Source organism: Pantherophis guttatus, chromosome 6 (assembly GCF_059756535.1).
Source record: "Pantherophis guttatus breed Tessera chromosome 6, ASM5975653v1, whole genome shotgun sequence".
NCBI classification, from domain to species: Eukaryota; Metazoa; Chordata; class Lepidosauria; order Squamata; family Colubridae; genus Pantherophis; species Pantherophis guttatus.
Window position 1 is genome coordinate 7,340,492 of NC_142068.1, and position 17,009 is coordinate 7,357,500.

General features: G+C 42.7%; 1 protein-coding gene across 5 annotated transcripts in view; it reads right to left on the reverse strand.

Annotated features, from left to right (window-relative positions):
• Positions 1 to 51: 51 nt before the first annotated feature.
• LOC117679770 (uncharacterized) overlaps positions 52 to 17,009 on the reverse strand; it is a 20,882-nt gene continuing 3,924 nt past the window's right edge. For 3 of the 5 annotated variants that reach the window (XM_087872436.1, XM_060682881.2, XM_087872435.1), the window contains exons 2-3: positions 11,742 to 11,820; positions 52 to 2,603 (exon numbers count right to left, since the gene is read on the reverse strand). In XM_087872436.1, coding sequence (XP_087728562.1) covers positions 1,472 to 2,587 — 1,116 coding nt within the window. In that variant the 5' untranslated portion in view covers positions 2,588 to 2,603; positions 11,742 to 11,820 and the 3' untranslated portion in view covers positions 52 to 1,471. Of the gene's footprint in view, positions 2,604 to 11,741; positions 11,821 to 11,975; positions 12,063 to 16,382; positions 16,546 to 17,009 lie in introns of those variants that run through there. The other 2 variants (XM_087872437.1, XM_060682882.2) reach the window with 2 other exon arrangements.

Consider the following 17,009-nt stretch of genomic DNA (forward strand, 5'->3'; position numbering starts at 1 on the left):
TTTTCAAATTCTGTTTCTGGTTGCGCTATAAAAGACCAACGGGACAACATCTAGCATAGATTATTTTTATTTTCGTAACAAAAGCCCCAGAGGGCAAACAGAAGTAATTGTTAATGTTGTCTCAAAGAAAAATATCACAAGATTTCTTTACAAAAAAAGTCAGTTACAATCCGCCCCCCCCCCCAAAAAATTACATTTTTAATTATAATTTTTTAAACACTTTTCAAAAAGTTGCAATTCCCTCAAAATGTATCTTTTTTAATTACAGTTTTTTTTTTAATATATATATATAAACTTCCTAAGCAAAGATGCACTTCTACCTGTGCTGAAATAAGACCGGGTCAGCATTATCTATCCTCTTGCCTAAATGATAAATCTAACTTTCTCTACCACTGGATGTAACAGATCATTCTGGATACGTAACCGAGAGCATGCAGGAAACGGAAGAGTTTGATTTATTTGGATCCATGTTCAAAACCTTAGCAGCTCCTTAATGAACCGGGGTTACTTTCTTGCATTCAACTTGTGGCCTTCATTATCACACTGGATATTTCTTGGATAACGCAGGTTCCAGGAAATACTGACAACAGGTTGGATGAGGACAATTTAGCTCTGCCTGCGGATTGAAACGTGAAAGTATTCCGTTGTAAGCGCATCCCGTTTTCCAGGTCCTTTTAGCGTTTCTGGTAAAGTTACTGCGTCTCAAGCAAAAACCATTTTCATTTCTGAGATCGTCTCCGTGGAAAATATCTGGAAATAGAAATCTAGAAATCTGAAAGCAGCTAAGTCCAGAATGTCTTTTTTTTTTTTTAAACTACCTTTACCTGCCTGGTCAGGTAAAGAGAATAACCAATGATGTTTTGTGATGCAGGAGAAAAACTGGGGCCGCTCTAGATATCATTTGTCTGTTCTATAGTAGGCTGAGGGCACTTTGCACGTTCCCAGGAAGAATGCAGCTTTCTAAAATGCTAACTGAAAGGCACAGAGAGAGAGAGAGAGAGGCAGACTATACTCTAGGCCAGAGGTCTTCAAACTTGGCTGCTTTAATACTTGTGGACTTCAATTCCCAGAATTCTCCAGCCAGCATAACCTAACTGGCTGGAGAATTCTGGGAGTTGAAGTCCACAAGTCTTAAAAGCGGCCAAGACCGCTTTAAGACCTCTGCTCTAGGGCCAATGTTTCTCCAGTTAAGATAGTGTAGACTTCAACTCCCAGAATTCTCTAGCCGCTTAGGGAATTCTGGGAGTTGGAAGTCCACCTCTGAAAACCACCCAGGTTGAGAAACACTGCTCTAGGCCACTCTGCAGAATTTACAAAGCTGCCTTCGGACACAAAAAAGCCGCAACTGATTCTGGTCCTCTTGGGAGAAGAAAGGATAAAAGGAGAACGGGTTAAACAGGTTGAAGGCGCATCTTCTGAAGAAAGAAAGAAAAAAAAAAGAAGAAGAAAACATCAGAAACTTCCCACAGCTTCACTCTTCGCTGGCCCAGACAGCAGAAGAGCTCTTCTCCTCCAGGTAAGGCACCACGGCATCCGTGTAGAACTTCTCCAGCTTGGGGGCTGTTTGCTTCCAGAAAACCGGATCAAAATCCACGGGGGCAATTGCGGTTTGTTTGTTGGTGTGAACGACAAAATCAGTTTTCTTCAGGCCGGAGGCTTTCATCTGACACTGAACTTGGGTATAATAGGGATGAGTTTTCTTCAACGAGTAAGAACTGCCCTCGTTTTCCAGGCAGAAGGTCTGGTCTCGGCAAGCTTCGTCCACCGTCTTGTTTCTGTGTTTATAGGGGCACTTCACTTCCAAGAGACGAAGATCCTTGCCGGTATTGGCGTCTTGGACAATGCCATCGGGGCTGGCGGCCAGCCAGGGCTTGTCTTTGTCGACAAAGATGCCGCAGTCTTTCACCTTCACCGGTTTCTTTGCCGTGGACTTGAGGGCTTCGTAAGCTTGCACTGCCTTCTTCTCATTGCGGACTCCCCAATTCATAGCCGGGGTCTGTACCCCCGATCTCGATCCCACCACTTCATTCAGGTACGACTGAGGCACTTCCGCCGTCCGGCCGTTTGCAAACTTGCTGTTGGAGATCTTGGGAGCGATGGAGGCCGTGATGCGGTTCTCGCGCCACTTGTGCCATTCGGGGTTTCTCCACTGACCCCGGGTTTCCCTCTCGACCTCAGCCACTTTTTCAGGGGAGAGGGGCGCAGGCAGGCCCCTCGCTCTGCCTTGGGTTTTGCTCGCGGCACCGGAAGTAGCAGAAGGCTTTACTCCACCCGACGCCGTGGAGCTCTTGACTGCTCCTCCCCCATCGCTCTTCCTTGGACCTCCGCGTTGGCCATCAGAAGCCGTTGCAGACCTGGGCTGGCCGCTCTCCCTTGCTCCCCTAGGCTTTGTGGAATAGGCTGCCTTCTCTGGGGCTGATCCTCTGCCGCTCCCACTCTTAGGAGCCGTAGCCGTTGGGTTTGCACCGGTCGCAGGGACGGTCCTGGAGGTGGCTGAGGATCGAGGAGTTCCCGGACCTGCCTTGGGGGCTGTAGCAGCTGGGCGGGGAGATGCAGCAGAGTCAGAGGTTTTCCTGGGTCTTCCCATTTTTCAAATTCTCGTTCTGCAAATTATCAGAAGAAGGGAGAGGGAGGGAGGAAGAAAAGAGTTAAGTCAGATGGAGGGGCAGCTAGGAAATCGTTTTTCTAATATTTCTGCTTTGCAAGTTGTTTGCATCTGCTGCCTTTTATTTATCAATGGTTGAAAAGACAAAAAAAAATCATCCACAGATAATCATGGAAAGTCCTTGACTTACAACTGTTTGCTTAATGACCATTCAATACAGGGGTGGGCTGCTGGGGGTTCGGGAAAACCTCTAGCTAAGACTCTGTGCAGTTTGGAGAACCCCCAAATCCCACTCCTGGGCTGGCCCCACCCCGGAGTTTCCACGCGGCCCGTTTTGGATGCAGGTGAGTGCAGAGTGCGCGCGAGACTCGGGGAGGGCGAAAAATGGGCCTACCAGAAGTTTGGGAAGGCTGGAAAGAGGGCCTCCGGAGCCTGGGGAGGCCATTTTCACCCTCCCGGAGGCTTGAAAAAAAGCCTCCAGAGCCCAGGGATGCCAAAAACACTCCCCCCACATAGTGCAGGAGGCCAACTAGGCCACACCCACCATGGCAATGCCCACCCAGCAACCTGGCAGAGAACTCCTTGCTAAAATTTTTGAAGCCCACCCCTGGTTCAATGTTACAACAGCATTGAAAAAAGTGCCTCGTATTCAAGTTTACAACCTAAGTGTTGGAGATGTGAATGTGAAGATGCTACGTATTATCATATATGGTGAACATGTAAAAAAAATTAAGGCTTTTTGGATAAAAATATGGTGGATTATTCAAAATATTTTAAAGAAAAAGATAAAAATTTACCCCACAGGTTTTTTTTGGTTGGGCATAGTTACAGACTGTACGGTTATAGAGACTAAGCTGATTTTAAATTTAATAACAGCAGCTAGACTTTTGGTGGCGCAGTCCTGGAAGAAGGAAGATTTACCTACGATTGAGGAATGGACATTAAAAGTAGTGAACCTGGCAGAGATGGCAAAAATTTCAGCGTATTTGAAAGACCATTCAAATGAAAGATATATACTGGAGTGGAGAAAGATGGATTGAATATATTCAAAACAAGTATCAGACTAAAAAGCTTCAAATAGCCTATGAATGAAACATTCAACTTCGTTTTTAGTTTATGTCTATAGTTTGTTTTTGAACTATGTGGAGTTAAGGACCAAGGGAGAATTTGGAGTCTATAAAATGTTAGCACATTTTAGTTTATGATTGTTAAATGCTATACCCTGGTATTTGCTCTGGGAAGTCCGGGGAGGGGTGTGGGGAGAAAATGTTTGTATCTTTGATAAAACTTTTTAAGAAAAAAAAGAAAAAAAGAAAAAAGTGACTCGTGAGCATTTTTCAGTTACGTTTCCAGCATCCCCCGTGATCGCAGGATCAAAATTCAAAGGCCTGGCAACTGAGATGATACTTATGACGGTTGCTGTGTCCCGAGGTCATGTGACTGCTCTCTTTGAGACCCTCCTGACAAGCAAAGTCAATGGGGAAGCTAGATTCGCTTAACAACACCCGGGGTTACCCACTTATGACCTTCAGGGATTCACTTAAACAACTGAGGCAAGGAAGGTCGTAAAATGGGGCAGAATTCACGTAACAAATGTCTCACTTCTCAACAGAAAACGGGCTCCATTTTGGTCGTAAGTTGAGGACTACCTGCACAAGAGGTGGAATGTCAGAACTTCCCCCTCACACACACTCTTTCCTTTGCTTGGGGGGGGGGGGAGGGAGAGGAGGAAAACTGATTGGGAGGGGGAAGGAAACTTCGCTGTTCACCATGCCTGCCAGAGACGAAACTTCAAGGACAGCCAGCTATGAGAGAATGCAGCTGCGTACCAAGGACGATCATTCCAAAAACATCTGGTTTGACCGTGATTCGACAAACGTGAACCAAGGGGGGGGGGGCAGGGAGGGGTAAGATTCTCTTGAAAAGGGGAGGGGGGAATTACACTTGGGAATTTGACACCCCAAACTTCAGATCTTATTACTTATTACTATAACCATGTTGCTTCTATCTTTCAATTTATATTGTTTTTGTTTCCTAGTACGATTTGATAGCTTATTACCGTGATGGCAAACCTATGGCACGCGTGTCACAGGTGGCACGTGGAGCCATATCTGTGGGCACGTGAGCGTTGTCCTAGCTCAGCTCCAGTGTGCATGCGCGCACCAGCCAGCTGATTTTTGGGCCTTACGGGCCCACTGGAAGTCAGGAAATGGGCCGTTTCTGGCCTCCGGAGGGCCTCTGGGTGGGGAAGGCTGTTTTTGCCCTCCCCAGGCTCCAAGAAAGCCTCTGGAGCCTGGGGAGGCAAAAAATGGGCCCACTGTGCCATCACGTGCCAAAAGTGGGGGGAACGCGGGGGGGTCACGCATGCATGCATGAAGAGCGGGGCGCACTGAATTACAGGTGTGGGCACGCACACGTGCAACCCCCCCACGATCCCCACGCTTTTGGCATGTGACAGCAAAAAGGTTAGCCATCACTGGCTTATTAGTAACCTTGACTATCACTAAGTGTTGCATCTTTTTATTCTTGATGAATGTATTTTATTCTCCTTATGTACACTGAGAGCATATGCACCAAAGACAAATTCCTTGCGTGTCCAATCACACTCGGCCAATAAAGAATAAAGAATTCAATCTGGCTTTGCTTTACTGTACTTCCCTTGACCCAAAGGAGCTTTTTCAAGAGGCCACTGGACTTTCTGTTTTTTTTCTCCTTTGAAGGCCTTTCGCTTCTCTCATTCAAGAAGCTTCTTCAACAGCAACGATTCACTGAACCACGGTGGCTAGAAAAGTTGTAAAACGGAAGCAAAACTCACTTAACAAATGTTTCACTTAGCAACATAAAAGTCTGGGCTCAACTGTAGTTGTAACCCAAGGACTACCCATACTACTTCTCTCCAATGACTGAATCCATTTTAGCCAATCTAACACCAGCTGCAACTTAACTATAAAAATCGGTGCCTAAATTTGCTTTTTCTCCCCTCCCTCTTTCCTTTATTTTTGATTTGTGTCTTTTATAAGTCTGCAAGTAAGACGAATAGAATAGAATTTTTTTTTATTGAAGTTTTAAAATGTTTTACAAACAAATTCCCCCCCTTCCCTCCCCCCCCCACCGGACTTCCCAGAGCAAAATACAGGGTATTGCATTTAACAAACATAATCTAACATAAACAAACTAACTATAAACTCTTAACTTCCCCTTACTCTTTAACTCCCCCATAGGTACTAAAATATCAAAGTAAAAAGAAAAATCATCTAAATATTTCATTCATAAGCTATATGCAACTTTTTAGTCCCATATTTGTTTTGTATATAGTCAATCCATCTTCTCCATTCCAGTACATATCTTTCATTCAAATGGTCCTTCAAATATGCAGAGATTTTAGCCATCTCCGCCAAATTAGCTACTTTTAATGTCCATTCTTCAATAGTAGGTGTTTCTTCCTTCCTTTTATTGGCCAAGTGTGATTGGACACACAAGGAATTTGTCTTGGTGCATACACTCTCAATAATTGAAGGCTTATTTAAACCACTCTAGAAGCCTTTTTCAACCGGCTTCAGGGCAAGCCTACAGCATTGTAAATGAGATTGCATACATCGCACATGTAAGCAAATTGGAAAGAGGTGGACACACCCCTCCTGTGCATGCACAAAGAGTCATTTTCCTCTGAAAGCAGTGGAACCTTCAACAATCTGCGACACACACACACACCAATTCTACCTGACTGCAAATAAAAGAATGGGCTATGTTCACAAAAACGAACACTTTCCTGAACGTTGTATATCTCTAGCCTGCTTCCAGAGGGTATTGCCTGCTTTATAACCGGCTTTTGATTCTCTGAATAGCTGGATTACTGCTCCCCTTCAGAGTCCTAAGGGCCGGATGACCGCAAATGATTTGAATCCTTCCATCCCCCGCCATTCAATCAGAACCAAAGAAGCTTCCTGGATGAGAAGTGAAACGTTTTCAAGGAGAATAACTTCAGAAAAGTCCAGTTGAAAAAGTACCTTTGAGCTCCTATTTGCCTTCGCCGACAAGGTTGTTGTAATCACACTGGTTCTGTAGCAAAGGCTCCCAATCTGCCTTGAAAATACTGGTTTGAGGAGAACTGCCTTAACAAAACCTTTTTGGCCTCATTCTTTTTACTCTCTTGGGGTTTAAAATCCCAAAGGGGCTGAGGATTAACTCCAGATAATGGGAACAAAGCAGTTTTTCTAAGAGCCTGCAGGGAACTCTGCGTTGTAGATCTCATCAAAACAGGTTTATTTTTTTTTATTTTTTAATTTGATTTATATGCCGCCCTTCTCCGGAGACTCAGGGCGGCTTACAATGCGTTAAGCAATAGCCTTCATACTTTTGTATATTTTATACAAAGTCAGCTTATTGCCCCCACAAACTGGGTCCTCATTTAACCTACCTTAGAAAGGATGGAAGGCTGAGTCAACCTTGAGCCTTGGAGAGATTCGAACCAGCAGTAAATTGCAGGCAGCTGTGTTAATAACAGGGTGCTTTAAACCACTGTAGTACCAAGGCTCTTATTATAAGGTTTATATATAAGGTTTATATATTTCCAACATACAGGTAGTTAGTTATTTTCCAGGAACTAACCAGGTTTGCACCTCAAAAGTACGGTTTGAATAAGCCACTGTTAACTACCGTATTTTTCGGAGTATAAGACGCACCTACCTTTTTTGGTGAGGAAAAGAAGAAAAAGAAATCTCCCTCTGCCTCTGAACAATTTTGCCTCGTTACAGCAAACAGCCTGCTTTTACTTTCATTTTTGTTTTCTGCATAGCTTGATTAGCACAAGGAAAAAGAAAACTGCTCCAGCAATTTACCTCTTTGCAGCAAGCAGCAGAGGCCTGCGCAAAACAGCTGAGAGCAAATCAGCTGAGAGTCAGAAGGCCGATCCAATCAACTTGTGCTAATTAAGCTGTGCTGAAGCTGAAAGGAGCTGTTTTTTCTTGCTCTTTGCTTGCAAGGAGGTAACTGCTGGGAGGCAGAGGCCAAAGGGTGGAGTGGGGCTACATTGTATGTATAAGACGCACCTAAATTTGCTATTACTTACTTACAATTTACAATTCTAATGGGACCCGTCTGTCATGGTTATAAGTTGTTAGAGCAAGACAAATTACCCCCAAAACTGATACAACAGTTCAACTACTTGTTTTGCAACCATCGTTAACCAGCTTTGCCGAAAAATGGAAGGAAATGTCAGGTTTTAGCAAAAATATTGTAAAACTATAAATGCAGTCATGTTACCATGGGGAGGGCAGGGAAGAAGAGACAGCTATCAGAACCTCATCGTAAGAATTCCCAGGGAGATCCATTTTCAAATGCTAAGTAACTTGTCATCAGTGGAGGACTATTTGTACACGCATTGTACAGGTAGTCCTCAACTTATGACCACAATTATGTGGCTAAATCAAATATTTGGGAAGCACGCTTTGCCCCATTTTCTTACCACATTTGTTAAGTGAATTGTTTTGCAACCTTTCTTACCACATTTAAGTGAATTTACTGCAGTTAAGTTAGTAACACAATTATTAAGTACGGTACGTGGGGCTTCCCCCGTTGATTGCACTTGTCAGTTCGCAAAAGGTGATCATGTGACCGGCATGAATATGAACCAATTGCCAAGCATCCAAATTTTGATCACGTGACCAGGGATGCAGCTGCAACAATCGTATTAAAAGCAGTTTTAAGTCACTTTTTTTCAGTGCTGTTGTAACTTCAGATAAATTATTAAAAGAACTACGGTTCTTTTAATAATTTACTTATTAAAGTAAATTAATAAGTTACTTTACTTACAACAGTTCATTCAGTGACTGTTGGAAGTTACACCGACACGGAAAAAAGTGACCGTTTTTCCATTACAACCTTTACAGCAGCCCCATGATCATGTGATCAAAATTCAGATGCTTGGCCATTGTTTCGTACTTATGACCGTTGCTGTGTCCCGGGGTCATGTGATTTTGCGACCTTCTGATAAGCAAAGTCAATGGGGAAGCCAAATTCACTTAACCGTGTTACTAATTTAACAACCGCCGTGATTCACTTAACCGACTGTGGCAAGAAAAGTCATGAAATTGGGTCAAAACTCACTTCATGGATGTCTCACTTTGCAATGTAAATGTTGGGCTCAATTGTGGTCCTAAGTCGAGGACTACCTGTACTATGCCACAAATCATGTCTCCAAATTGTTCTTTGTGGGTTTGCATTAGGCTTGTAGCAAAAAGGAACCAAAATGACCCTGAAGCTTCCTGTGATCTGGGAGGAGGATTATCTCCCCTGAATCTAATCGTAGTACAAATTGCATTTAACAAGATTTAAAGAGGTGAAGCAATTGCCTATGGCCTTGACATTCTCAGTGAGTACATTCAGGCAATACTTTTACTTATTGCAAAAACTCCTGGGCTCAGTTCACGCACAACTCCAAAATATATCTTGTCCTGCCATTCTGTTGGAAAGGCGGGGGAGGAAGGCATGCTAGCATTTTTTGCATGCTTTTGCTCTAACCGCTTGGGAATTAGGGAGGGGGGATTGTCTTCCAAACTCCCTCTCAGCGGGTTCCAGCCTGGTTCCAAGGCCATCATGCCCTGAGACTGACCTGTTATCTGCCTAGCACCTCAGTGTTCTCAAAACATCCTTGCAGCATCAGATGGACGGGAGGGTGTGTGTGTGTGTGTTGGGTTTTGGGAAAACAGAAGAATTGCTAAAACTTCTTTTGATTCAACTCAATGGAATCCAGAGTTTTGCTTTCCTGAGGGGCCAGCTGGGGCACGTCCCAACTTACACCAACTTAGCTCAATGTATAAAGCCACAGTAACATTTAACCAAAGTTTAAATCTTACCAAATGGAATACTATGCCAATGCTGGTAAAATATAACCCATGGTTTATAAGCCTCAATGGAATTCACTGAAACCCAATAAAGTGCATTATGACTCACAAGTGCACACACACACACACACACAAAAGGACTTGATTCACTCCTCCCTGCAAATACCAAGGCTTCATTTCCCAGAATTCCCCAGCTAGTGTAGCTGCTGCCAAAAATATTAGCTGCTGAAGTTCTACTCCTGTATATTTGGAGCATAATAAAATGACACACACACACCCCCTTTGCAAAGCGAAATACAAAAATGCCTTTTCTCCTTTTCCATCACCAGGAAAGAAAGGAATCTGAGAAAAGCTCCCTTGGTGAGCAAGATTTCTTCAAATGAGATGCACAGTAGACCTGGGAGAAAATTTCCCTAGAAGAAACGGCACCTGAGATTTATATATACACTTTAAAGGAAAATATTTGTAGCTCAGGGATGAAATGAGGGGTCCTTGGTGATTTCTGAGCTTGTTTTCTTGCAGACATTTCATTACCCAAATAGGTAACATCATCAGTGCTAGTTAAGGAGTGCTGTTTCATCTCAAAAGGTCTCAGCATTCTTTACTACCTGCACTGATGATGTGCAAGAACATGTATTCTTTTGGCTGTTGTCAAGACTCCCATGGTGCCATGTAGGGGTCATAGCTGGCTATAGGCAAAGTATAAACGCACCTAAGGTTGGTTGAAGTTTCTCAGGATGATGCAATGAAGGGGCTTGTGTTCTGAAAGGGTGTTGGGCAATTCCTATTGTGGTTTAATGGCTTTTTTCTGTGTTGGATCTGGGTGAGGGTATTTGCTTATGAATAGAGCTATCTATTTCTTTATCTCTTAAGTGCTGACATCTGCTGTGGGCTGTTAAGAAAAGGTGGGGGCTGCTTTCTCCCTCTAAAAAAAACATGTTTCTCCATTTCTCATCCAGGGAAATATAATAGTCTGCTTTTTTAATATTTCTCAAAATATTTCATCCTTCTAGGAGCAGGGTAGGTGCTAATTTTCTACAATGGTTTACCACGTCTCCCTCCAAAGCTATTCATGAAAACTAAAAAAAAAACACCAACCCATGTTTTCATTCTGTAGGAAGTTAAAACCCACCCCCCTCCTAGAAAATGAAATACCGTATTTTTCGGAGTATAAGACGCACCTACCTTTTTTGGTGAGGAAAACAAGAAAAAGAAATCTGACTCTGCCTCCCAGCAATTTTGCCTCCTTGCAGCAAACAGCAAATAGCCTGCTTTACTTTCATTTTCAGCATAGCTTGATTAGCACAAGGGGAAAAAAAATCTGCTCCCAGCAATTTACCTCCTTGCAGCAAGCAGCAGAGGCCTGCGCAAAACAGCTGAGAGCAAAACAACGGAGAGTCGGGAGGCCCATCCAATCAACTTGTGCTAATCAGACTGTGCTGAAGCTGAAAGGAGCTGTTTTTTCTTTTTGTTTGCTTGCAAGGAGGTAACTGCTGGAAGGGGGCCAGTGGGTGGGCGGGCATACATCTGGTGTGTAAGACGCACCTAAATTTTCACCCCCTTTTGGGGGGAAAAAGGTGCATCTTATACTCTGAAAAATACAGTATTTTAGGAAATATTAAAAGGGAATAATATTTCCCCCTAAAAGGCAGACAGAAACTCATCCCCCCTCACCTTTGTCAATGGGCCATTAAGGCCTGAGCCAGCCAGCTCATCTGCAACACAAAAGACATAATAGGATCCATCTAGCAACAGAAACTCATCACATAGCACCTGGGAAGAAGCAATGCACTCTCAGCATATCTCTGCCCTTTTTCTGCTCAGGAACTCAAGCCATGTGATCCTGTTCATCATTAAGCCATCTTTCCAAGCAGTCTCCATGTTTCCAGTGTCTTTTTTCCCCATTTGGAACTGAACCCAGGTGGACATATCTTCTAACAATTCAACGTACAAAAAACCTATAAAGTCTTCCAACATTCTGCACTTGATAAACTTTTTGGGAAGGCAGAAAAAGGTAAAAACCAAAGGCAAAGCTTTATAGTAGTTGGAAATTCAATGTACTATACCTATTATTTTTATATACGTAAATATATAAACTACCTTTTTCGTAGTTCACGTAAAAGGCAAAATTAAGACATTAATACAAAGAAATATGATCGTGAAGAAAGCATGCCTCTGTATCCAACTCTCACCACACTGCTCACCCCACTTTCTTGCCTGCATGTATTCCAAATAGCTGTGAGAAGGAACCCAACTAAATTTTAAAAACTTTTTTCTGCATTGCAAAGACTTACCTTTTTTTTAATTCACAAAGTACAACCGTAGGCTTCCTTACTTAGAAAGTTGATTCCCTTTGAGGTTTCTTCCAAACAGCTGTAGAAAAGAAACACAACAAAATCTTTTCAACTTTTCTCTTTCTTCATTGCAAACACTTTTCTCGATTCACAAAGTACAACCGTTCGGTAGACTTTGCCACTTATAAATGCCCCTAAATGATTCTTAGTCTGACTTCCAAAATCCCAATTTACCATTTGTTCTTTGTTAAATGTAACCGGATCCAGTTTTGGAACAGCAGCTGCTGGGTGAGGTTTGAGGAGGAACAAAATTAAACATGGAAACAAGGCAGGGATTGGGAGTTCAAAAAGGCATGTCTGGGCATAACCCACTGCATGTTGCTGCAGTGGATCATCTATCGCCAAGAAACAACTGTTTTATATTACAGGTAGTCCTCGACTTACAACAGTTCATTTAGTGACCATTCAAAGTTACATCTTCACTGGAAAAAAAAGGGGACTTTATGACCATTTTTCACACTTACAACCGGTGCAGCATTCCCATGGTCACACGATCAAAATGCAGATCCTTGGCAACTAACTCACATTTATGACGGTTACAGTGACTCTGAGTCATGTGATCCCCTTTTGCAACCTTGACGTAGCTGAGAAGCTACGTCAATGGGGAAGCCAGATTCACTTAACAACAGGGTTACTAATTTACCAACTGCAGTAATTCACTTAACAACTCTACCAAGAACTCTCCTTAACAAATCTGTCACTTAACAATAAAAATTTTGGGCTCAATTATGGTCGTAAGTCAAGAACTACTGTGTTTCCCCGAAAATAAGACCCTGTCTTAAATTTTTTTGAACCCCGAAATAAGCACTTGGCTTTATTTATTTTATTTATTGGTTCGATTTATATGCCGCCCTTCTCCGGAGACTCAGGGCGGCTTACAATGTGTTAAGCAATAGCCTTCATACTTTTGTATATACCTGCTTAGTAGGGCTTTCGCCCCCTCCTCCCTAAGCAGTGTTCTTTTTTATACAAAGTCAGCTTATTGCCCCCACAATCAGTGTCCTCATTTTACCTACCTTGAAAGGATGGAAAAGGCTAAATCAACCTTGAGCCTGGTGAGATTCGAACTTGCAGTAATTGCAGGCAGCTGGTGTTACTTAAAAGCACTTTAGTCTGCTGCGCCACCAAGGCTCTTTTTTGGGGGGGGAGGTCTTATTATTTTGGGGTACATGGAGGAAACCAGAGGAAATGGCAGGGACCAGCTGCGCATGAGTTTAAATATTTTCGGGGAGGGCTTATTTTCAGGGGAGAGCTTATTTTAGTGCATGCACTCAAAAGCCCAATTGGGCTTATTATCAGGGGATGTCTTATTTTAGGGAAAACAGGGTATCTGTACATCAAGTTTACACCCAGGTTGAATTCTGCACTGCACCGGTAGTCCTCAATTTATGACCGCAACGGAGCCCAAAATTTATGCTGCGAAGTAAAACATTGGTTGAGTTTTTCCCCATTTTACGTCTTTTCTTGCCACGTTTGTTAAATGCATCACTGCGGTTGTTAAGTGAGTAACACGGATGTTAAGTGAATCTGGTTTTCCCCTTGACTTTGCTTCATCAGAAGGCCGCAAAAGAAAATCACACGACCCCAGGACACTGCAACCGTCATAATTATAAAGCAACTGTCAAACAGTTGAGGACCCGGATCGTGGGGGCAATAAGCTGACTTTGTATAAATATACAAAAAAGTATGAAGGCTATTGCTTAATGCATTGTAAGCCGCCCTGAGTCTCCGGAGAAGGGCGGCAAATAAATAAATAAATAAATAAATAAATAAATAACAACATCCAAATATAAATCACATGAACATGGGGGTGCGGTTGTTAAGTTAGTAACAGTGTTGTTAAGTGAATCTGGCTTCTCCCTTGACTTTGCTTGGCAAAGTTGCAAAAGCAGATCACATGACCTTGGGACATTGCAACCGTCATAAATATGAAACAGTTGCCAAGCATCTGAATTTTGATCATGTGACTATGGGGATGCTGCAACGGTCATGTAAAAAACTGACTTTTTTCAGTGCCGTTGTAACTTCGAACACTCACTAAATGAACTGTTGTAAGTCGAGGATTACCTGTATTTTCCAGGTTTAATACCTTTTTTCCCCAAGGAGGGCAGAATGCCAGCTGCCACCTTATGTTCGCTTGGGTTCAGCTACCATGTGGTGACAGACGGCCATGAACTGGAGGGGGGGGTGAAAGGATGGGGGGGGATGGTTGGAGGAGGAAACCGAAAGTTGGTTGTGTCGCCTGGGAAGCTGCTCCAAGGCCACACCACTGGAAGGAGGAGGGAACCGCACACTGACCGTTATGAAAACAATCTTGCGCAAACTGGATTGCAAGAGGCAGATAAGGAGAGAGAAAAAAGCAGGACTTAAAGTGATTTTGGCGAGCGAACCTCAATTGTGGCTTTGCATTTATTTGTTTGTTTGTTTGTTTGTTTGTTTGATTTATATGCCACCCTTCTCCGGAGACTCAGGGCAGCTTACAATGCGTTAAGCAATAGCCTTCATACTTTTGTATATACCTGCTTAGTGGGGCTTTCGGCCCCCCCTAAGCGGTGTTCTTTTTTATACAAAGTCAGCTTATTGCCCCCACAATCCGGGTCCTCATTTTACCTACCTTGCAAGGATGGAAAGCTTAGTCAACCTTGAGCCTGGTGAGATTTGAAATTCGCAGTAATTGCAGGCAGCTGGTGTTACTTAACAGCACTTTAGTCCGCTGCACCACCAAGGCTCCTTGCAGGTAGTCTTCTACTTACGAGGACAATTGAACCCAGAATTTATGTTGCTAAGGGAGAAATTTGTTCAGTGACTTTTGCCCCATTTGAGGCATTTTCTTGCCACCCTTAAGTAAATCACTGCAGTTGTTAAATTAGGAACACGGTTGCGAAGTCAATCTGTCTTCCCCACTGACTTTGCTTGTCAGAAGGTTGGAAAAGTCATGAGTCCCCTTTTTTTTGTGCTGTTGTTCACTTCAAACGGTCACTAAATGACTGTTGTAAGTCGAGGACTACCTGTACTGAAATACATTTGACCTCCAATAAAATTATACCTTTCCCAATGAATGGAGCCGAGGATATTTTTTTACTTAAGAGATTTAAGCTGTGCCAGCTCAAACTGGCAGATTCAGCCTGGTCCTACAAGCCCAATAAACTCTCTCAGCCCTTGACTCAAAGGGGAGGAGAGAATAGCATCTCCTTCCTTTGGGAATACTCATATTTGTAGAAAAACTCCATCTATTTTCTGGAAGCAGCAGCATTTTTTAAGAACTAAGAATTCAGCATTAAGAATTCGATGTTCTTCATTTGACATTCTCCTTACGACATACAGCTAATTATTTAGTGACCCTTTGAAGTTGTAGGAAGTTAGCACCCACCCCTTTCCTAGAATATTTTGGGAAATATTAAAAAGGCAGAATATTATGTTTCCCTGGATGAGAAATGGAGAAGCATGTTTTAAAGACGAAGCAGCTCCCATCTTCCTGCCTCCACCCTTTGTCAATGGGCCAGAGGCAGAAACTCAATGTTTGTCAATGGACCATCATCTGCAACACAATAGGACCCATCTAGCAACAGAAACTAACACAATTGGACCCATCTAGCAACAGAAACTCACCACATGGCACCTGGGAAGATTACATCAGCCAGCAAGGCGAGCTAAGACCCCCAACCCCTGGGAGTCTGACAACCAATCAGGGTACTCTTTCTGGGCCCCAGGAAGTTCAAAGCCAGAGAGGGCATAAAACCCGGGGACTCACTCCCTCTCGTCCCTTTTTCTGTTCAGGAACTCATGCCATGTGATCCTGTCCACCATTAAACCATCTTTCCAAGCAGTCTCCATGTTTCCAGTGTCTGTTTCCCCTTGGAGCTGAACCCAGAAGGATATTTCTTCCTACAAAGTTATGTGACTTATGACCAGTTTTTACACTTATGACTGTTGCAGCAAAGCCCATGGTCACAGAGTCAAAATTCAGACTTGGCAACTGGCATGTATTTATGACGATTGCAGGATCCCGAGGGGGTCATATGATCCCCTTTTGCAACCTTCAGACAAGCAAAATCAATGAGGGAGCTTAACAAGCCCTAACAAGCCTTAACAACCTTTAACAACCTATTAACTAACAACTGCTGTGGTTCACTTAACAACTGTGGAAGAAAGGTCATAAAATGGAGCAAGATTCTCTTAACTGTCTTGCTTATCAACAAATTTTGAGCTCAATTGTGGTCATAACAAGGACAAATAGGCTGAAAAACAGCTTCTATCCCAGAGCAATAACCATATTGAATTCTACGGCATAGTGCAATATCGGGTTTTCAATTTCAATTATATAGAATGTAAAGAATGTATGTTTGTGTTCTTATTTTTATAGTTATAATGTACACTGAAGACGGCATTTAATTTCATTGTATCATGTGCATTGACAATAAAGTAAACTGTACTAAACCTACATATATGTACATATACATTGTAAATACATATACACATATATACCCATAACATACATATACACATATACACAAAAGTGTGTGTATCTGTGTGTCAGAAACCTGCAAAAAAAGTTGGAAAGAAGGAATGCACAATGCCCACCTCCTCTTTCTCCAGGGTGTAGCTGCTCCCTCCCCAACATGCAACACCTCCAGAACACACCTTCATCCTCCTTCACCAATCCTAGCTTATTCCCCAGATGTAATGAACTGAGTTACTGTCAGCAGGACAATTGCTTGTTTCTTTTCAAGATGGAAACCTCAACAGCCCGTATAAAACGCCCACCTGGCAGGAAGAAGCCCCCCTTCCTAACATCCGGATCTGATTTTTCCGCCTTCCGTTTCTCCTGCCATTACCTACGGGGGGGGGCGCAGATCCTTTAACCTGTCCCATGGATGCATTGGAAAAACACACCCAGAAACTACAGTTAAAGTCCATGAACATCGTATTTTAATTATTCCAAAGTAAGCCCCATCGTTTTCTCTCTCTTGGATGGGAACTAGTGGTCGCTAATTTTAATATTGAGATTTTATATATATATAAAAAATACACACACACATATACACACATGCACACACACACATACATATATATATATATACACATAGACATATCAATCAATCTATATAGTGTTGGAAGATATGATTCACTCTTCTTCTAGAAAAAGGAAAAGAAACTCAAAAAATATTAAAAGAGCAGGAAAATTCTCCTAAAAGAAAATAAGCAGAA